This window comes from Eumetopias jubatus, unplaced genomic scaffold, assembly GCF_037043125.1.
Source record: "Eumetopias jubatus isolate StellerSeaLion01/CBP00866 unplaced genomic scaffold, mEumJub1_p1.0 scaffold_12, whole genome shotgun sequence".
Taxonomy (NCBI): Eukaryota; Metazoa; Chordata; class Mammalia; order Carnivora; family Otariidae; genus Eumetopias; species Eumetopias jubatus.
Window position 1 is genome coordinate 42,514,261 of NW_028274818.1, and position 21,495 is coordinate 42,535,755.

The window sequence follows — 21,495 nt, forward strand, 5'->3', positions numbered from 1 at the left end:
AGGTTACACACGGTGACTAGTAAAAGGATTAGAATTTAATCTTCCATGTCTACTAGGCACCAAATACAACTTTTATCCCACAATCATAGACTGCCTTTGATAAGGCTCTGCTTTCTTCCTCACATTTGTATGCTGATTATTACTCAGCCACATTATTGAAGTTTGTAGAATTTCCTTCCTCTCCCACGAGCTATAGTGAAGAGGCCCTATTTCATCTGTACTCTGGTTTTAGAGGCAACTATGTAGATCATGAAAAAAACAAGATGGAGGTGAAAGGCCGGGAATGGAAGCGCCACGAATTCCACTACGACAACATTATCTGGGCCCTGCTGACCCTCTTCACCGTCTCCACAGGGGAAGGATGGCCTCAGTGAGTGATGGGTTTGAGTTGGCATGCTTGTCTGTGAGCTGGGATAGGACCACGTGGTTGCCTTGAGAAGCTTATTGAAGATGAACGAGGCTGACCCTTTGCTATTCTCCCAGGGAAAATAAGTGGTTATGAGTGGGTGAGACAGGCAGAAGAGAGGAGGAATGAAATAAGGCAAAAATCAAGAGGGAGATAACAAAGTCAGAAATATTTGCAACTCTTATTGTTTCAGTCTCTGGGGATGGTTTTAGACATATTTATCCTCCAAGTTGGCCCTTCACCTGAGGATTGAGGTTAAGAATGAGCTGGAAGAGGGGCATCTTGGTGGTTTGTTGGTTAAGCATCTGACTCTTAATCTCAGCTCAGTTCTTCGTGTCAGGGTCATGAGTTCAAGCCCCACGTTGGGCTCCATGGTAGGTATGGAGCCTACTTAAAAAAAAAGAGAGAGAGAAAAAGAATAAGCTGGAAGAACTCAGAGACCCTTTCTGCGATCATACCTGTCATGAAGAAGACAACAGAATGCAGTTTCTTTTTTCTTTTCTTTTCTTTCTTTTTTTTTTTATTTTTAGAGAGAGTGTGAGTGGGGTGGGAGAGGGGCAGAGGCAGAGGGAGAGGGGGAGAGAGAATCTTAAGCAGGCTCCACGCCCAGCACAGAGGCCAATGAGGGGCTTGATCTTATAACCCTGAGATCATGACCTGAGCCGAAATGAAGAATCTGGTGCTTAACCGACTGAGCCACCCAGGTGCCCCTAGAATGCAGTTTCTTAGGCTGCCGATGGCTGATTTTTCAGAGACTTGGCAATTACTAAGACCCCACTTTCTGGTGGGGGCATACTCTAGTTGGTAAAATGCCATATAGACATCCGGCATCTCTTGGCATTGAATATGACAACCTAAGATATAAAATAATGTCACTCTTTCTTAGCAGTTGGATGCATGATGGGACAGGGCCTAGAAAGGGCAGTGGACTGGGGATCACTGGCTCTTCACCAGCTTGGTTATGGACCCTAAAAATTATGGTGGATCTTCAAAGTCAGGGAAGCCACATAAGAAGATATAATAGGTGGCACATCTCCTAATGAAGCCTTAAGTCAGGGCCACTGCCAAGATTGCTGTCCACCATCCATGCCCCCTCATTCTGTCCCTACAGAGTCTTACAGCATTCTGTTGATGTGACAGAGGAAGACCGAGGACCAAGCCGCAGCAACCGCATGGAGATGTCCATCTTTTACGTGGTCTACTTCGTGGTCTTCCCTTTCTTCTTTGTCAATATCTTTGTGGCTCTCATCATCATCACCTTCCAGGAGCAAGGGGACAAGATGATGGAGGAGTGCAGCCTGGAGAAGAACGAGGTAAAAACAAGTGGTCTAGAGCATGGGAGAGCAGGGGTTCCAGAAAGGACGCTTGGAACCGCAGTGGTAGGAAGGAAGACTGAATTGTCTTAACTTTATTAAAAATGACAGAAGATGGGAAAAATTATTCAGTCATTAAATATTTTTTGAACATATGCTCTTTTAAGACCTAGGCATGAGGCACAGAGAACTGGAAGGTTTATGATGTAGTCCCTACCTTTAAGCAGTGAATAGTCTAAAAGTGGCAGTAAAAGTTAGGTACCAGAATTACATCATGAAGACATTTGCTTACCTGGCTGTGTCCCTCCGTGGTATGTATTTGCTGTAAGGATAAGGGATATGGCTTGCTTATTGCGGCTTTTCTAGTAACAAGCATAGTTCTGGCACATTGTAGGGTTCATTATTTTTGTAATGGAATGGAACAGAAACTGTTTGAGACTATGAGAGAAATGCAAATACAGTGCTATGGGAACGCACAGGGAGATAGATTTTTACATCTGACCAAGGGCATCGGGTAAGGCTTCCTGCCTGCTCATGTTGGCTGCAGCCTGTGTAAACGACGTTACTAATCACCATGCAGTCCACATCCCATGTGTTAGCCCAGTTCTGTGTACTCATTTAAAGGGACCATGCACCTATAGTTTTGTCCCCATAATCCCTGCTGCCCTTTTTACCTTTTGCTTGTCCAGCCCGACCCTGTGTTTTCCTGCACTGTCCTGTTCTTCTAGCCACCTAACAGAGAGCCCACCAATGGGTGAGGTTGAGGGAACTTGAGCTTGGGCTAATAGCTGTAACTTTCCTTTCAGAGGGCGTGCATCGACTTCGCCATAAGCGCCAAACCTCTCACCCGCTACATGCCGCAGAACAGACACACCTTCCAGTACCGCGTCTGGCACTTCGTGGTGTCCCCGTCCTTCGAGTACACCATCATGGCCATGATCGCCTTGAACACTGTCGTGCTGATGATGAAGGTGAGGGGTTGGTGGCTGGGAGGCACTCAGCAGACGGGGCCTTTGGGGCCGGGTCCCTCCCGGGGCATCGGGCAGACGCTTGCCTCCTCCCCTTCTTCTCCCCCTGCAGAATCTCTTTTTGATCTTGTCCCGTTCAGCAGCCCAGCCTCTGGGCCTTCTGGGCAAAGTGCAGTGAGACCTATAGTAGCAAGCCAGTAGTGCCCAGGGCCCCGGGTGCTGGTGGCCATCAGATTCAGACGAGAATGGGAATGTCAGGAGGTCTACATGATCGTGGGGTTCTAAAGGAGTGTTAGAAGAGGTGTGATCTTATTTAATAATAAATGGTAAGAAAATGTTTCTGTCCCTCTCACCTTCCTCTTTAGGAAGACTGGCTGTTTTGCTAATAAGTAGCCACCATAGGGCATGGTCTGTGGTTTCCTCTGTGTTGTCCGGTTCTGCTACGTGGGATGCGTGGTCCTCCTTGCTGGCACGTCTGTCGCGCCTCCTACACCACATGCCAGAGTGTCGCCCAAGGGCAGGGATGAGAGATGGCCAGCCTCGATGACACAGAATATCCTCCCTCACCTTAAGGGTTTGATTCTTTTTCTCCTCTTTTCTCTTCTTGGCAGTACTACTCTGCTCCCTGCACCTACGAACTGGCCCTGAAGTACCTGAATATTGCCTTCACCATGGTGTTCTCCCTGGAATGTGTCCTAAAGATCATCGCGTTCGGCTTCTTGGTATGGCTTGCCATGTACCCCAGCATTGCGCTTGTCTTCCCTGCCTTCTGGAGGCCTTCCCAGCCTTTGCTAGAAGGGGAGTGGCTCCCATTCTTCCAGAAATGGTTCACACACCTGACCTAATTGTGGGCCTATTTCAACTGCTAAGTAAACTGCCCAAGAAAGAAGAGGGTACATGAGGGTATTAGGAGAAAGGGCAAAGGAAACCAGATCCCCAGCTCCATACTCATCAAGCCATCAGCTCTGGTCCTGTCAGGTTCTTTCAGTGGTCAAGCGGTGACAGAGTTCTTAATAGAACTGCAATTTATTTGTCGATAGGGAGCAAAACAAAGATTGGACTAATAAGCCTTGAATGTTTATTTACTGGTAAAAGGTATAAGATTTTATAATTCAAGTGGGAAAATGTCTGTCCCTCTTACCCTCAAACATAGCAGATACTAGATTTTACCTAATTGTCCTCCTCCCATTAGTTACATGAAGCACAATTTCTGCTAACAAAAATAAATGTTTATTACTTAAGCTTACAAAGGCTTGTGACCATTAAAGCGTGAGAGAGAGAGAGAGAGAGAGAGAGAGAGAGAGAAAGGGAGAGAAAGGTAAATTGGTACGTAGGTATGCTGGAATTAGGTTTGAGGAGGGTTGGGCTGAGTTTTTCTTGTATGAGTCTTTTACTTCTCTTCAACTATTAATTACAAATGCTTGGCACATCCATGCATCTCCTCTCAATGGTGTTAAGCAAACCTAGCCCTTGGCTTCAGTGTCCTATAAACAAAATAGTTCTCTCTGCTACCACCCTCCTTGTTTCAGCGTTTACAGTGAGATCAGTGGAATGCAGATAACCCCACCTGACGGCTGTTTCACCCTTACTTAGTGTGTGAGCTACCATTTCAAGTTATGTGTGTATGTGGCTTTCCCTGCACGAAAAGAAACTTCGCTGATTATCCGAATAGGGGTTTGTCTGGTAGCAGCTTTAGCAGGGACTCTGGGCTGGGCTTGATAACTGTGAGTGTTGATTGCGGGGGGGGGGGGGGGGGGGGTTGCTTTTGGTCTCCTAATGGTTCTTTGAAAAGTCATTAACTTGATGGTTTGGGGAGGGGAGTTGAAGAGAGCCCATTGCAGGTGGCTGCATTGTTGCTCGCTTGACTCCAGTTGAGTATTTTGAGACTTGGGGAAATAAAAAAGTAAAAAGAAACTACCACCAACAAAGATGCCTTTATAATACAGTCTAGCCCTGAGCAGGGTGAGCAGAGTGAGGGACAAGCTGGTGCTGCAACAGGGAAAGTTTTTCTATGCATCTTGATTACTTGCATATGCTATTGACATTGTCTGTGACTTAAGTCCCCAACTGTGCGCTAATTACAGTGAATGCTGAATACATACTTATAAGCTTAACTAGACTCGGCTCCAAAGCCTGCCTCCTTCCCACTCTCACCTCCATATTTTCATTCAAGGTCTAGAGGCATTTTCACACAATAAAAGACATCACTACTCCCAAATAAGTCTTTATATTGATAGAGTACTCTAGGTTTTCAGAATATCCTAACGTATACTATTTTGTTAGATCTTCTCAATGATTCTGAAATACACATGGCAGATGCCATCATTATCATTGTTGATGTTGTTGATTTAAATGAGGAACTTGAAGTTCAGAAAAATTGTATAGCTTTTTAAAGATGACAGAATAAAAGGCAGTAGAAATGGAAAGTGGGATGGGAATAAAAAAGGAAGAAGGAAAAAGGGGGAGAGAATGAACATTGGTTGTCATATTAAGTACCAAACTCTTTATATGTTACTCATTTTAGCTTCATAACTTCATAATGCCTACTAGATAGGCGTTATCAGTTTCTTTTATGGATGGGCTAGGGCTCAAGAAGATTCAATACTTTGCCCAAGGTTACTAAAAGGCAGAGCCAGCGTTCAGATCCTGATCTAATCTGACTTGAAACCCACAGTCTGTCCACGGTAATCTACTAGTCTACACTACACTGTGCTATTCTAAACCATATTGTGTCGTAAAATCCCTTCAGCTGGAATCCAGAGCTCCCGTCCTCTGAGACCTAGATTCATGTTCTCTCTACTATATGGGGGCCTATCCAAGAATTAAGAAGCTTAGCCCAGGTTGGAAATAGGAGAGCCCTGAGAACTGAGGAACTCAGAGACTCGACTTGGTTCCACTCCTGAGGAAGTAGGTATTCTTCATGGAAACGTGAATTTGTGAGGCTGTGTGCCCTGTTTCTCTGCATGCCTAGCAGGTGCTGGTGGCTTTGGAATCAGACAAGCCTCTCTAAGCCTTAGCTTTGTCATTCAAAATGAGGATCACTATAGTTGCCTTATAGCCTTAGATACTTTGTTGTGTGTACCCAGCTAAACAGTGTACCGAAGGCATCAAGGCTCTAGTCCTGAGTAGGTGCTCCTTAAAGATCACTTAGCAGGGCGCCTGGGTGGCTCAGCTGGTTAAGCGTCTGACTCTTGATTTCGGCTCAGGTCATGATCTCAGGGTCATGGGATCAAGCCCCGTGTGGTGCTCCATGCTCAGCAGTGAATCTGCTTGAGATTCTCTCTCTCCATCTCCCTCTGCCCCTACCCGCCCCCCACCCCGTACTTATGTTCTAAGAAAGAAAGAAAAGAAAAGAAAAGAAAGCTTTGCTCTCACCATACTCCTTTCCTCTCACTATTTGTGTGTCTCTGCCCACTCTTCTTGCCAACCTTGCTACTGAGTATTTTATGAACATAGGGTATTGAGGGTATTGATCATGACCTACCCATAGGATTCATGGGAGAAACGAATGGAAAGAACTCAAGGGCCTAGCCATTATCTGGCACATACTGTAAAAGTCACTAATGCTCATTGTGAGGGTGGGGGGGTTGACTTCAGCAGTGCTCTGAGAGTCTCATATGGGACCTGCTGCCCAAGGACAAGCCAGTGACTTTGGAAACCCAAGTGTCCTGTTTCTTTTAAGGAATATAGTCCAAGGTCTGTATTCACCTGAGCGCTGGAGATGGGAGCAGAACCTACCTACTCTCTCTGTTAAGCAGGCTGTTACATGGTTGATGCATTTGCCAGGTCCTTTATTTCTCCTCCATCTCCTTCAACCCACTCATTTTATTACTCAAGAGGTGTAACAGAGCTGAGAAAGAGGGGAAGGATGAAGTCTATTCGTCCTATCGCCCTGTGGAGTTAGGAGAAGATTTTTGGTACATCTTTTGGCCTTTAAAGACTTAAGACATCACTGTGAATAGTTGAAAGTTAGAACTGTATATTTATAGGGTCACATGATATAGACAATTTAAAAAGTTGTAGAAAACCTTAGAGTAATACAGTAAATAATTTTATTGCCTTGTAGGTGACAATGATGATCTTTCCTTTTTTGGACTTTATAATATTCTTGGCCACAGATCTCTTTCTTACAAATTTTTTTTAATGTAGCTTTTTAGTGACAGCTACAAAAACAAGGTCTTCAAGTAGTGAGAAGACTGCTTTCCCAAATGAGAAATTCCCAAGTCGGTAAAGAAATACCATTTCCTGTTAGAAATGGGAAAATGAAAGCCAAAGTTAGAATTGCTCTTGTAAGTGAATTGACGAGTTTTAATTCCAAGTGACAAACTTATGTAATTAAAGATATCTTTTCTCCATTTCTTTTTCTTTTCCTCCTTTTTCTGGTGCTCCTGTGACTGAATTCACACTGCAGAACTATTTTCGAGACACCTGGAATATCTTTGACTTCATCACGGTGATTGGCAGTATCACAGAAATCATTCTGACAGACAGCAAGGTGAGTGGCTTGTACATCCTTGTCTTTGAGCTTGGTCCTGAAGTAGCATAAAAAAAATCCTTTGTGCATGCAGTTCGTTTTTTTAAAAAGATTATTTATTTATTTGAGAGAGAGTGAGTGAGCACGAGCAGGGGGAGGGCCAGAGGGAGAGGGAGAAGCAGGCTTCCTGCTGAACAGGGAGCCCGACACGGGGCTCAATCCCAGGACCCTGAGATCATGACCTGAGCTGAAGGCCGATACTCAACCGGCTGAGCCACCCAGGCGCCTCCCCTATACAGTCCATTTTTTAGCTCATCAAACCAAATGTGTAGCCCTCTAAGTGCTGGGAGCTCATTTCCTCACTCCCGAGCTGCAAACACTGGAGTGGCACTGGGCCTCGTGGAAGGTTTTGTTCATTTGCATGACTCAACAGCAGCCTCCGAATGGGGTCAGTGCAATAGGCAGTACCAGAAGAAGCCTCGTGTGCACAGTGTTCTGCTAGATTCTTTGGGAGAGACAGAAGCAGCACAGTATTGTTGTCCTCAAAGTTGTTAGACCTGAATCGTTTCCCTAAAATTGTTTATCCTAAAGAAGACTTGGAGAGCTCATTGTCATTCTCATCGAATGTGGGCATGACCATCATATGTGCTAGAGGCATTATTTGGTCACCTCGTTGGCTTCTGAGTGCAGTTAGGACCACGAGGGCCCCTTGGAAGACTAGAGAGCCTGGTTTTGTCTGACACATGCTGGGCACTCTTCTGGGGCTACTACCCATACCCTTCTACCTGGGAATAGAGGGCGGGCCTGGGAAGGCTTGGAGAGATGGTCCTTACTGGCGCAACAGTTGGAGATGGGTTGAAAACACAAGACAGAATCTGTGTCCAATTTTATGATCCGAATGAGGGATACATATGCAAATACTAGTGTGTAGTGTTTTCTAAATGACTGTAATGTCACTATGAGCTTCCTTTTGGTCCACCAGCTGGTGAACACCAGTGGCTTCAACATGAGCTTTCTGAAGCTCTTCCGAGCCGCCCGCCTCATCAAGCTTCTACGGCAGGGCTACACCATCCGTATTTTACTTTGGACCTTTGTGCAGTCCTTTAAGGTAAGCGGCATCAGCTCCTCCTCTCTGTCTTATCAGATGGAACACTGCCGGGCCACAGCATGTCATTACACAGGTCCCTTGACCTCCAGGAATGAGTGTTTGTCAGATGCATCCAGTAAATACAGCAGTTCTCAGTTACAGTGCAACTTAGCTGGGCCACAGTCAGCTCGTGCCTAACTGGATAGAATGTCATTCTAGAAAAACACCTCCACTTTGTAACTCCCTTATCTTCTCTGTTGACTGAGGCCAGGGCTTGTCTGAGAAGATAGTCCAAAAAGCCCCAGGCAATCCCATCCGTGTCTGGAGCCAGCTTCTTCATTTTCAGGGACTTGCCAACGGCTTCATTTCACATGACCAGTTTTTCAAAGGATTCCTTGAGTTGTGTTTGATTGCAGGATGATTCATACGGTCCCATTCTTGTCTTTGTTAGTGTTTCCTCAACCACTGAATGTATGGCATGTTCATGGTCACCTCCGTGTCCTACAGTCTAATAGGATGTTTGGGCCAGGCTGATGTAGTGAGCTGCTTTGAATGGTCTCATGGGGCCATACAGAGGTGTATGTATAAGAAACAGAAGTTTAAAAGTGACCTGAAATCCACTCTAATCACAGAGACTTCCTGCAAAAGAAGTTTTACAAACAGATTTCAATGTCTTCAGGCTGTAGCAGATATCATAGTTTGTTTTTGAAGTTTGGGGGGGGGATTCTAAATGCTGTTCAAATGCCTACTATTTTTCCTCTTATTAAAAAAAGCTTTTCAATGAATGTGTTTTGAAAATAAATTTGATGACATTGATTCAAAGCTGAGAAATCATGAATTTACCAATTGTCTCCTTTATTTAATTTAATTATTTATGTACTTTAATTGAACTAGAGAAGGTCAGCCAGTGAATTCAATGGTTTCTCATCATTTGGGAAAAGTGTTCACCCCACACCATCGTTACTGACTTATTCTCCATCGAGGTCCTGCGGGTTTGATATGTGAGACCAGTCATAGGGATGTTCAGGCTCCTACAAGCAACCTTGACATTTTTATCATATCCAGAGTAATTGTTTGGTGTCATGACTCCCACAGAGGCCTCACCTCAATGAAAGGAATTTTGCCAAAGCTACATGACAGAGGAGAAATCTAAAACCTTAGTAAGAATTTACCAAGTCTCAGGTGAATTTGGATTTAGAATCTGATACACAAAATACTCCTAAAACCTTTTTGCTAGAGACCTTCCAAACAAGTTACAGTTAGTCTCTCAAGAAATAACGTGTCAGCCTGTCACGTTATCATGCTCACCAGCTCTCTGTAAAAATGCATACTGTTGAGGGCAATGAAAAGCATGTCAAAACTTGATGGCCAAGTGGTTGGCTTATTGCAGTGAATATAGAACAGCGAAGAAAAGGTGAATCTGCCTCCAGGTGACACCATGATGGATAGGTGTTTCCCTTTTGGAACAGTCCCAGTACACAGTGTAGAAATTATTTTCTTAAAGTCGGCTTCACAAAGGTTGCCTCTGCAGATACACACAGCAGGGAGCCACACAGTATAAACTGCACCCCCATGGCCTACCCAAGCCACCCCTCCCGCACCCCACCAGCCATGAGCATAGCCCCCAGTTCTCCATCACTGACGCCTACTTCATTCTTCCGTGTTTTTCTTTGTTTTGAGTTAGAATTTATAGCATGATAAGAAAGGCGATCAGAATGTATCTTTGATCTTTTTCCAAAACCTGGGGGTAGGGAGAGATGAGCTAGGGACTGAAGACATTGGAGTGTAGAAGGTGGAATGAGGGCAGGAAGTAAGCAGAAGGTGGGAGAAGGTAGCAGCACCTCGAGCGGTAAGAAACCTATCTCCCTTCCTTCTTCTATCAGCAGACGGAGTCTTCGCATGGCCCCTTGAAATGCAGCCATTTTTCTTCACAGACCTTGGGAGTCAGCACTTTACCAGTGAGGGGATTCTCCTGGCAACTTTCAGTTGCATTTTAATTTTATCCTTTTTTCAAGTTGTAAAAGTCTCCCAAGGCTCTTCATTTAGTTGGCTCTGTTGATAAGCCCTACCCTTGCAGTCTGAAAGCCTTCAACTGATCTCCTGGGATTTGTGCTGCACACAGTCAAGATAGAGTGGAGACTCATAGTTGCATCGTCTTCTGTGGAACTTACTGGGTGGTAAAGGAGGGAGGGAGGTTTCCGTGTCAGCACTGAGATCACCCCAGAATTACGGAGCCCACCCTGGCCCTAAAACCAAATTGCCCTATATCCTCCTCCAGCCAGAGGCCAGTTCCCTACCTTACATTTCCTTCATTTGCCCCATTGCCCCCCTTATTGAAATGTTATCCTCCCAGCATGGCAGTTGGCTTGCACGATATAGAATTTTGTGCCACATGGCTTCATGGCAGTGTTTTTCAGTGGCTTACACTTGAAAGGCTTTTTGGAGTTTTGCGTGACACATAATGAAGTGTCAGGAGGCTTAAACACTGGAAAGTGATGTTACCTCAGAAGATGAAGGTGCCTTCTACGAAATGGTGAACAACTGAGACTCAGCCCATTCACTTTGCTCCCAGATTCTCCATCAGGGGCTTGGCATTGAGTGAGGGAGTGGGAAGGGGTAATACAGGAATTTGGGAGCCAAAGCTAGGTGCTTACTGTGTACTTTGCGTCACAATTGTCCACATTATTAATATTCTGCAATGCAAAGTGGGATGCATCCCAAGCCCAGGAAGTTTCCCCAGCTCTCCTTGGAGATCTGGGCCATACTTCTGGGTGAGTGAATATTCTTGACAGAAGGTAAATGACAAGCCTCTCCACAGACAGCAGCTTACCTGTCTGTCAGAGGACATGAACATCTGCAAATTTATGGCACTCTAGAACAGCACAGCCCCAGGGAATAGATTCCCAGCCCCCCATTTAAATCAGCCTCAGGGCAAGAGTTCCAGTATTGCTGGTGACTGTGGGGTGTGGAGCCTGGGAGCTATCTGCCTCTGAATTCATGGTCCTGTCTCTGCTTTCCTTCCAGGCCCTCCCCTATGTCTGCCTTCTGATTGCCATGCTTTTCTTCATCTATGCCATCATTGGGATGCAGGTGAGCTCGTGTATCAGGGGCCTGGTGGGGGACAGTTGTTGCCCAGATTGTCACTGGCTTACCAGCCCGAGCACACAAGATTGAGGGTGAGGCCCATGATGATCCATTTCTCAGGATCTCCCATATTTGAGCTAGACCTAAAAGAAAGTCTGATGGTTGTTCTCTTGTATACAGCAACACAAAATGTGTCTAAGTCTTGAATGGCTGAGATTTATGCCCTAAGACCTACAACTGGGAACAACTCCCAGGGTTCCTAGTAGCCTGCCTAATCCTAAGGGTACCCAAGGGCCATGATCCTGCTGATTCCTCTCAAAGGGTCAGGCAGCTCCTAGACAGTTCTCTTGGGTTACCACATCCTTGCCAGTTTCGGAGTTGAGAAGTGGATCAGGTTCCCACCCTGGATATTTATGCGGGTAGCCAGAGGCCCACTGAGCAGAAGAGGCCATAAGATCTTTCTAATGCGACTTCATCTGTGACAGATGGACACCTGTAAACAGTCAGCAGCTCATCCCATGAACCTATCCAGCTGGATACACTGGATTGTCTGCCTGTCTCAGGGAGGCGAACTTTCTGACTTGGAGATGTGGAGACTAAACCCCAGCATGGAAATTTAGCCAAGTGGCAGTCTCCTGCATTTAGCCAGTCTGGCCGCCTTCAGACTGCCAGCCATCTTGTCAATAGTACCTGCCATCTGGGGCCACTGGGCACCTCTCCCAGGCTTGCTGTGTCAGCAGCCTTTTTCCAGAGCATCTCTGAAATGTCTCTTCTTTTTGCTCCTCTCTCATGCAAGCACTTCTTAATTTGATTCATCTTCTAACCACGTTCCTGGAGAGTTTTTTGTTCTCCAAAAAGACAGCCGAATGTCAAATGTGAAAAAGTGTGAGATTTGGTTGAGAAGTAGTGAGTTCTCCTTCAATGAGGATATTTCAGTAGAGATGTCATGATGGTGTCAGGGCTGTGTTGTAAGCGGAATCCCTACTGAAATTGCTGATCAGCGTGATGATGTCTATTAAGGCCCTTCTAACTCTCAAATATTTGATTCTAGAATTTAAATGTTCTTGAATAGCCAAATAGAAACTTAATCAATTTTTGCCCATGCTTAAAATAGCTCTTACCTCCTTTTCGTCATCAATCAAAATAAACCAGAATAATACCATCTCCAGTACTCAACTGTTCTTGATATTGCTGGTAATGATGATAAGGCTGTTTACCATCACTTGAATTCCTGGATGTTCCAGACACTGTCCTAAATGTGTGCTCTTACCCCCATCCTTCCTCCCTATCAGCAGGCACACACACAATCCATGACTAACGTATTCGGGAGTGATGTGAAAATGTTTACGGGTGGATTTCATTGACTCCATTGATGCTTAGCATAGTTAAGTAACTTATAACATGCTCAAGGGCTCAGTAAGTGGGAGAGCTGAGGTTTAAATTTAGCTTTGTCTGCTACACAGCGCATATTCTTACTGTACTGCATGTTCTCTCCTCCTACCAACAAGCAAATACAAGTATTTCTTTGACCCTTCAGTGGGACGTGGGAGTTGTTCAGTCATGAAATTGTGATCTTTAAAATTACTGCAATGTCTAATATTTTATTGCCCTGAGACTTCTTTCCAAAAAAATAAGAGCACTATTTCCATTACACAGGGACGCAAATGGGTTTGCCACTGTGATTTGCCTTTAGATGGCCGTCTTCCTCCTGGTCCATGACGGAGACCCCGCACCAAGCACATTGCTGACACCTAGATTGTGACTAGAGAAATTGTATCTAGTATAGTCATAACAAAGCAGAGGGATCCATTTAAACAGAAAGACATAAAGGCAGAAGACCAACATTGGAAAGATATAAATAGAAACAGGATGAATCTATGAGAAGAACCATTATTCTGAACTTCCACAGGCATCTTGGAAGAAGAGAGAGCTTTGCAGAGGAATCTGAAGATGGAAGGAAGGAGTAACTTGCTGGGTATGGGAAAGAGTCCCGGGGCACAGATCATTAGAAGGTGAGGCTTTCAGCCTCAGCTCCTGCACTGACCACCTGTACAAACTTGGTCAAGTCACTGAGCCTCTCGGGGCCTTAAGACCCTCACCAATACAGTAGAGGAGTTGGATAGATGTCTTCAGAGGTCCTTTTATGTGCCAGAGTTCTGTGATTCCAAGCGAAAGTATATTTAAGCTTGTACTTCCATTAAGTTTTCTGGTGGGTCTCGGTATCCCCTCTTTCTTTTTCATGCCCTTTTGGTGTAAGAAATTTGGTTTGGGACAAGAGCTAAGTGAAAGCTTAAAAAAAAAAAAAAGGACTGACTTCACAATAAATATACATTTTTACATTTTTGGCTTGAAAACTAGAGTAGATTCAAAACAGCTTCAGTTTTTTTGACTGTTAGACACATGCCTCATGCAAAACCCCAGCATGCTCTCCAACCAGCTGATGACTGGATAAAGTATTGGAGAAAATCATAACGAGGACAATTAATGATGGCTGATGACTGTCATATGTAGAAAGAAAAAAAACACTGTAAGTTTTGTGGATGTGATGAATGAGGGATAAATCGTGGATGCTGGACCAAGAGGGTGAAAAGGAGAGACTGGTGATGTGAACATAGGCAAGGATGTTGGACAGTTTCCTCCTGGGTGCCTGGAACTAAATGTAAGGGGGACTTTTTCATTGCTACTACTTCTGTTTGTGGGCCTTCCACCTGCTTATCTTTCTCCTTCCTTTCTTTGCTGGTGCTGCCTCGCTTGCCACTTCCATTCTCCCTGAGAGACAAATAGTATTTGGGTCTTGAAAAACAGTGTTGAGAACAAATTCCCAAAGCAGGTGTCAGTGGGGGTTATTTGAGCAAAATAGCTGGGGGCAGAGATTGTTCCTCAATTGCACATTCTCAAAACTGTTTGGGGGAAAAATGTGTTGAATTTAGCATATATTAGATAAACTGAAGCATGTCATGTATAGGCTGGAAATTGTCTCAGATATCTGGGAAAGTGACCTATAGGCCTTCAGTAGTACCGATACTGACTTGTGAGACTAGATCCTGACACCTGAAACATGGTTAGCGGGGAGGGCAGGGAGTGCATTTGGAAGGGCGCCCTTCTCATCTGAAGAGACTTAGGGTCTCAGAGTTCAACATTATTCACTGTCTGTGGACAAATATCTCTGAGTTTTCCCTCTTTTTTCACATTAATGTGCATGGTGACCACATTCCGAGCTCAACAACCAACAGCAGGCTAGTAAACTCTTTCTATAGCCAGATCTACCCAAATTCATTTTCTTTCTCCTTTTTTAAGTATCCAGTTGTCCTGACTTTCTTCATCCTCTTTGCCAGAACTTGGCTTTGTGTGCCTTTGTTCTCGTGGATTCTAGATTATGGATGTACTGATCTTCTCACTTTGACTCTCTGGATAAGAACATATCCAAGGAAGATCAAGGTGCCCCTCTCTGACCCACACTGCTTGCAAATTCCAGGACAGTATCCGCCCAAGCCGTAAATCACATCTTCTGCAAATACACATGCCCCCCTCATTACTACCTGAGACAGGAAGAGAGGGGTAATTCCTTCCCCGCACTTCTGTGATGGGGTACGTCTTTGACAGACTGCTTGAGTACCATGGTGACAGGTACCATGGAAATGAAAAGACCAAATTAGGTGTGGGAGGAACTACCTACAGGCAGAATGACTTCAAAAAGATCTTGCCTTCTATGGTCCTGAGTCCCCTTTGCTGCACTGGAGAATGTAATTACTTCTTCACAGCGGGCCGGGAGCGTGGGATCCACCAGCCTGTCTGGGTTTGAGTTGTCTGTGTCAGGATTAAGCCACTGGGAAGGGCCATGTGATTTGCCAACCCTAGTAGATGCAGGTGCATCTAATATTCATGTGCAGGACAAGACACATCACACAGCCAGTAATGCTCTTTGTTTTTCGTTGTTTTTTTCTTTTCAAGGTATTTGGAAACATAAAATTAGATGAGGAGAGTCATATCAACCGGCACAACAACTTCCGGAGTTTCTTTGGGTCCCTCATGTTACTCTTCAGGTATCTGGATGCATAACTGTTGTAGCTGGAGCTCTCTTGTCGAGGGAGGCAGTTAGTCTGCCTTTTCCTATTTGTCTCTTTATTCTGCTTGCTCTGCTCCTATTAAGATACACAGTTGGAGTAGAGGCAGGGGTTGGGGAGGGGCAATGGCTCTGAAAAATGGCTCCATTGATGACGGGAAGTTTCCTCAAGGTTTTTGACTCAGCAGGTAATTTGTAAACTGCAAGTTTAGACTATGTGCAGCAGGACTGAGTAGGGAAGGTGACAACAGGTTCCTCCAGGTCAGATTCCATTTAAGGGCTGGAACGCTGGATGGCCAGGTTTACGTGGGGTCTTAGATAGTCCCACCACCGTCTCTACCACTGTCAGCAGACACTCCCAAAAAGACAGAAGCAGTGGGGGAGGTGGTAGAGCCCAAGAGAGACCTCCTTGGCACGCTCCCATCTCTGGATGGAAAGCACTAGAGGGAGGAAACCTACAGAGAAGAGAGAGGGATGGGTGAGTTGGGAAGGAGGGCCAAAGAGAGGCTGAGACGTGCAGCCTTGCTACAACTAACCAAAATGTCTTCGGGGCTCAGGAGTGCCACAGGTGAGGCCTGGCAGGAGATAATGCTGTCGTGCCTCGGGGAGAAAGGCTGCGAGCCCGACACCACTGCACCTTCGGGGCAGAACGAGAATGAGCGCTGTGGCACAGATCTGGCCTACGTTTACTTTGTCTCCTTCATCTTCTTCTGCTCCTTCTTGGTGAGCAAACCCTGCATTCTTGGCTCGAGATGTGGCCTGCCCTACCCTACACTACCCTACCCTACCCTACCCTACCCTACCCTATTCCATCCCATCCTCCAAGGAACTCTTGAAGGCCAGGATGCTTAGCGGACTCCCAGGCAAGTGACTTCCCATGGCTGCCACCAAATAGATTTTGTTGCCTCTAGGGAAGGTTTGCTGTGAGAAGGAATGATGAGTGGAGTGGAGTGGCATTTAGGGAATAGATTATTGAGTTTCATGTTGAATCTGTTGTGACCCAGAGGACATCTCTCTTCTCTGTACCTGAGGGATTTTATCTTACAGGTAGGGCTAAGAATATCTCACCTCTCTTTTGGAGCCTTGCAAACTGTTGAGAAGAGGTACCTCAGAAATATAAAGTGATAGGATTAATAAGACTCGAGTGCTGAAAAAGTACAGTGTCACAGATGCGGTCTCTTGACTCACGTCACTATATTTGACAACAGTTGGCCAACTTGACAGACATGAAAGGAAGTGATCGCTTTGGGTATTAGTAAATACTGAGTGACATATGTGGAGCATGGCTACTTATAAAATGGTGAGAAGCCCTAGGTGCCTTCTTAATCCGTTCTTTGGGAGAAAGCATGAATCAGCACCCCGGCCTCTAAAAATCTCTACCCTGCACAATCCTAGACGAGGTGCTACCAGATCTATTAAATTGTCGGTCTGGTGTTTTTGGCCACCCTGACATCCCTCAGCGTGGCTTCACTGCTCATGTCACTGACTGTACAAAAATCTAAAACTAGGGGTGCCTGGGTGGCTCGGTTGAGCATCTGCCTTCAGCTCGGGTCCTGGTCCTGGGATCGAGCCCCACGTGGGGCTCCCTGCTCAACGGGGAGCCTGCTTCTCCCTCTGTCTGCCTCTCTGCCTACTTGTGCTTTCTCTCTGTCAAATAAATAAATAAAAGTCTAAAAAAAAAAAATCTAAAACTAAAGCGGTGCCACTGAGAAATGGTTAACTTTGCATGCAGCCGTGCATCAGCAAATGAATTAGGTCATGTCCAAGCATTTCTGCCTCTCTAAAGTGATCACGAGGGATTTGCCATGTGTCCAGCTCGCTGGTGTGGAGAAGCTCTCTGGTGTGGCTTGCAGGCAGACTTTTGAGGGTGGCCATCAGGTTAACCCAGCAGGGAGTGAGCCAGCTGGAGACTCAGGTAGCCCTATGTTGTGGTCTTGGCTTTGCTGCTGTCCTAGCATGGTCACACACTTTCCCTTTTGTAGCTTCTGTAAATGAGAGGAAAAATGACTTGATAATAAGGGTATTATTTGCATGGTGAACGGGTACATGTGTTTTTAATACACTCCCTTCTTGTGGGTATGAAAGGTTTTTCAGTGAAAAAAAAAGAACACAAAACAGCATCTTAGAAGCACGGGGGTGAAGCTGTGAGTGGGTTACAGTCTCTCTGTCAACCAGAGGCAAAGGGAGGAAGGCCCACGGGTGCCGGTGCTTGTTGTAGGGTGATGTGGAGGAGCATATAGAAGGGCATGTGGGCAGCTTGGTTTTATCCTCCATGGTGTAAGTGTTTAATAATAAATATTTTAAAAGAAACCAAAGATATAACTGGAAAATTCATTAGAGACTAAAAAGGTACTTTTAGAATTATGAGATAGAGGGTGCTGCATAATTCACATTCATGTTATTTTTAAAGAGGCTATATTCAGTATGAGCCGATGTGCTTTCGAATCTTGGCCCTCTGAGAGATTGACTTTGTGACCTTGGGCGAGTCACACAGCTTCTTCGCTCAAACCAACCACTCCAGAAAGATTTACTGATATGCTGCGATGTGCCAGGCCGCATGCTTGGAGCTGAGAATACAAATGTGTCTAGGAAGCACTTGTGTCCTCGAAGGGCTGATGGCAATTAAGTCTGCCTCACGAGGTTAGAGCAGCGTTAAAACAAATTATCAGTTTGAGTGTGCACACCACACTATGAAAGACTATACAAATGTAAAGCAGTGATTTTGTTAACATTAGTAATAAGTACCTTGAAAGGCGTGTAAAACACATGTGTGGATACGTGGAAACCCTTTTAGAACCCAGGCAGTGATTGAACAATTCACTGTGGCTCCAATGTCAGCGACAGAAAGAAAGGCCCGGCCCATGCTGGGATGAGGTTCAGCGGCATGAAACAGAACTCCCCAAATAACAGCGGCTTAACCAATAGGGAGGTTTATTTCCCTCACACACCAGTGAGGTGCGAAGGAAGGCAGTCCAGGCTTGTTATGGTGGCTCTACAGAGTGCTTAGCACCCCAGACACCACCTCCAGGGGCCAGACCTCCAGGCATCCACATATATCCTCTTTGGATATACGTGGCGGGACGGAGGAAGGCAGGCAGGCAGGAATGAGACGGGTTGTTAGGATGCAGTCTGCAGGCTCTGCATAAAGACTCTCAGAGAAGACTCCAACCACGTCCTGTCTCCAGACTTTCTCCTTATCTTTATTTTTAAAGAGATTTTTATTTGAGAGTGAGAGCATGAGAGTGGGGTGAGGGGCAGAGGGAGAAGCAGACCCCCCGTGGAGCAGGGAGCTCAATGCAGGACTCAATCCCAGGACTCCGGGATCATGACCTGAGCCGAAGGCAGACGCTTAACCAACAGAGCCACCTAGACACCTGACTTTCTCCTTATCTTCTGTGCCACCTGCACATCTGGCACCCCCTTCCACCTGGGAACCAACAGAGTCTACTCTCACCCCATCAGCCAGTTGTGTCTCTCAGGCAGGACTCTTACTCCGGAGTGACAGAAGGCCCAGCTCCATCTGGCCTAAGTGGAAAGGGATTTTATAGGCACATATAAATGAAAAGTCCTGGGGCACGGGAGGCATAAGTAGGTTCCTTTCTCTGTGTATGATCTCTTCCTCCAGGCTCCTCCATGAGAGCTCTTTCCTCAAACACCCCAACCTGTGGCGCCAAGATGGTGGTAGCAGCAGTTCCAGACCCCAGTCCTCACACATTCAAGACTGACAGGGAAGAACAAGTCTATTGCCCAGAAGGTCCAATACCATTTTATTGGCTGTGATTGGATCACCAATCACTATGACCCAGGGAAATGGGATTCAGTGACTGGCTGAGGCCCGGGTCACAGGTGGTGCCCCATTGAACCGTGTTAACTGGGAATAGGGTGGGGTCCCCAAGAGACCAGATGTACAATAAATGAGCACTCGGCAGCCAAGAAGCAACAACAGCGTGTGTTCCCGGGTGCTCAAGTTCTGTCAATTCCATGTCATTTGATTCTCGACTATCGCCACTGCTATCCTGCCACGGGGTTGGTCCAGGAGCACCGCAAAATTCTCCCCACAGGTCTCCTGGGCACCCTCCGCCACACTGCTCCCAAGGGTTCTTTCTGGATGAAACATACCTCTGTCTCTCTCCTAGTATAAACCCTTTTGGTGGATTCTGTTGCTTCCTCATAATTTAGACCAGAAATGGGCAAACTGTAGCCCAAGGGCCAAATCCAGTTTGCCACCTCTTTTTGTATGGCCCCTGAGCTACCAATGGGTTTTACATTCTTAAATGGTTATGGAAAAAGTCAAAAGATGGATGATATTTCATGAACTGGAAATTATATGAAATTCACATCCATACTCCTTTCTGATCCCAGTGTAACCTGTGTACATTTCTTTTATGGCTCCTAAAAAGATTTATAGCATTTGTATGTTCCTGATACATCACAGTCTCTGCTAAATACTAAGTCTTTAAGAATATTCAAGTAACAGTATCTAGTGAAGGCTTGCTGTGTTTTAAGCAATGTGCGAGGCATAGGAACGTATCTCTGGACAGCCCCTTTCTTATTTCCCCTCCTTAGCATCTGGATCTCTGCAACACAGTGGGTGCACAAGAAATGTTGTTGAGCAAATAAATGAGAGAACAGGGTTTTGGAAGCCACTGAGGGGCATGGACAGCTTCCAAGTGATCACATAGTAAGCCATGCGGTGAGCTCTAAAGCACCTCCCCAGGTCTCTTGATGGCTCCTTTTGTGGAACTAGGGGCAGGGACAGGGGAAGCTAGAAGGGAAGGTTGGTGTCAGGCCTTGACTTTGAGAATGCTGTCACTGTTGCTGCTCCCTCTGCTGCACATCAATTAAATTAATTGAACAGATAAGAAAGTGACTTTTTGTGGAATTCTTTGCAAATATAAAGTGGCACTGAAGAGTGAAGTAATAAAGCTCACACAATGAAATGTGTGGAAATCATGACGAAAACATGTTACATACAGCAAGATCAGCAGTGCTTTAGCTAGGATCTTCGGCCTCACAAACTTTTGAATTCCTTGATTTGCCTTGAAGCCCATTTTCCTACATTAGGTTTCCCCTAACTCCACTTCTCCCCCTTGCCCTCCAGATGCTCAACCTGTTCGTGGCCGTCATCATGGACAACTTTGAGTACCTGACTCGGGACTCCTCCATCTTAGGGCCTCACCACTTGGATGAGTTTGTCCGTGTCTGGGCAGAATATGACAGAGCTGCATGGTGCGTAGGCCTCCCAGCCATCCCAGTGGGGCCCGTAGCAAGGACCTCTGGAGTTCCCAAGGAAGGGGTTGGAACCGGATGTCTGCCTGTTACAGAAGGAGAGGAGATTCCTCTCAGTCATGGCCTGTGGGAGAGCCCAGGCCCTCAGATTGGCTCTGGTATCAGGCCAGTCATCAAAAACATAGCTTCTTTATCTTCGTTTCCCCTCTCATTCCTTCTGTGACAGGCTTTCCTTTTCTTTGCCGATCTCATCACACAGTCTCTACCTCAGAATGGTTGGTTTCAACTGCCAGAGGGGCTTCCCATAATCTTTTTCTTTTTTACCCCTGCCAATGGTTAGTGGACTCCTTTGAGTCACCAGAGCAGGGAGGGGGGGTGGGTTGACAAGGGTTTTCTAGGTCAGTTGAACATCTGGCCATCGTGGTCAGTGACAACAGCATTTTGTCTCTCTCATCCCTCTCAAAAGATACTGTTTGAGATAACTCTGAAATTATGTTAAAAACCGAGCAAGTAACACTTGAGGATTTTCATTGCATAGAATTGAATTACATGACAGGAATTAGCATGAATAACCCCCCAGATTTCTTTCACTGTTCTGTATTTCTCAAGTGATGTGCCTTCTGGGCTTTCGAGCAGGGGTTGGCAAACTACAGCCTCAGGGCCAAACATGGTCCGCTGGCTGTTTTTGTAAATAAAGCTTTATTAGAACACAGCCAGACCCACTCATTGATGCATCGTCTATGGCAGCTTTCACACTATAAGGCGGAGCTGTGTAGTTGTGACAAAGACAGTGTGACCCTCAAAATCAAAAATATTACCTGACCCTTTACAGAAAAAGAATTTGTGGATCCCTGCTTTAGAGCGCAAAGGC

The 21,495-nt window shown here is 45.6% G+C and overlaps 1 protein-coding gene across 7 annotated transcripts in view; it reads left to right on the forward strand.

Annotated features, from left to right (window-relative positions):
- CACNA1E (calcium voltage-gated channel subunit alpha1 E) overlaps nucleotides 1–21,495 on the forward strand; it is a 384,845-nt gene that overhangs the window by 342,425 nt on the left and 20,925 nt on the right. For all 7 annotated transcript variants that reach the window (XM_088016637.1, XM_088016633.1, XM_088016634.1 and 4 more), the window contains 10 exons: nucleotides 233–370; nucleotides 1,518–1,719; nucleotides 2,526–2,690; nucleotides 3,299–3,409; nucleotides 7,099–7,182; nucleotides 8,144–8,269; nucleotides 11,273–11,338; nucleotides 15,284–15,375; nucleotides 15,953–16,118; nucleotides 20,497–20,624. In XM_088016637.1, coding sequence (XP_087872763.1) covers nucleotides 233–370; nucleotides 1,518–1,719; nucleotides 2,526–2,690; nucleotides 3,299–3,409; nucleotides 7,099–7,182; nucleotides 8,144–8,269; nucleotides 11,273–11,338; nucleotides 15,284–15,375; nucleotides 15,953–16,118; nucleotides 20,497–20,624 — 1,278 coding nt within the window. The remainder of the gene's footprint in view (nucleotides 1–232; nucleotides 371–1,517; nucleotides 1,720–2,525; nucleotides 2,691–3,298; nucleotides 3,410–7,098; nucleotides 7,183–8,143; nucleotides 8,270–11,272; nucleotides 11,339–15,283; nucleotides 15,376–15,952; nucleotides 16,119–20,496; nucleotides 20,625–21,495) is intronic.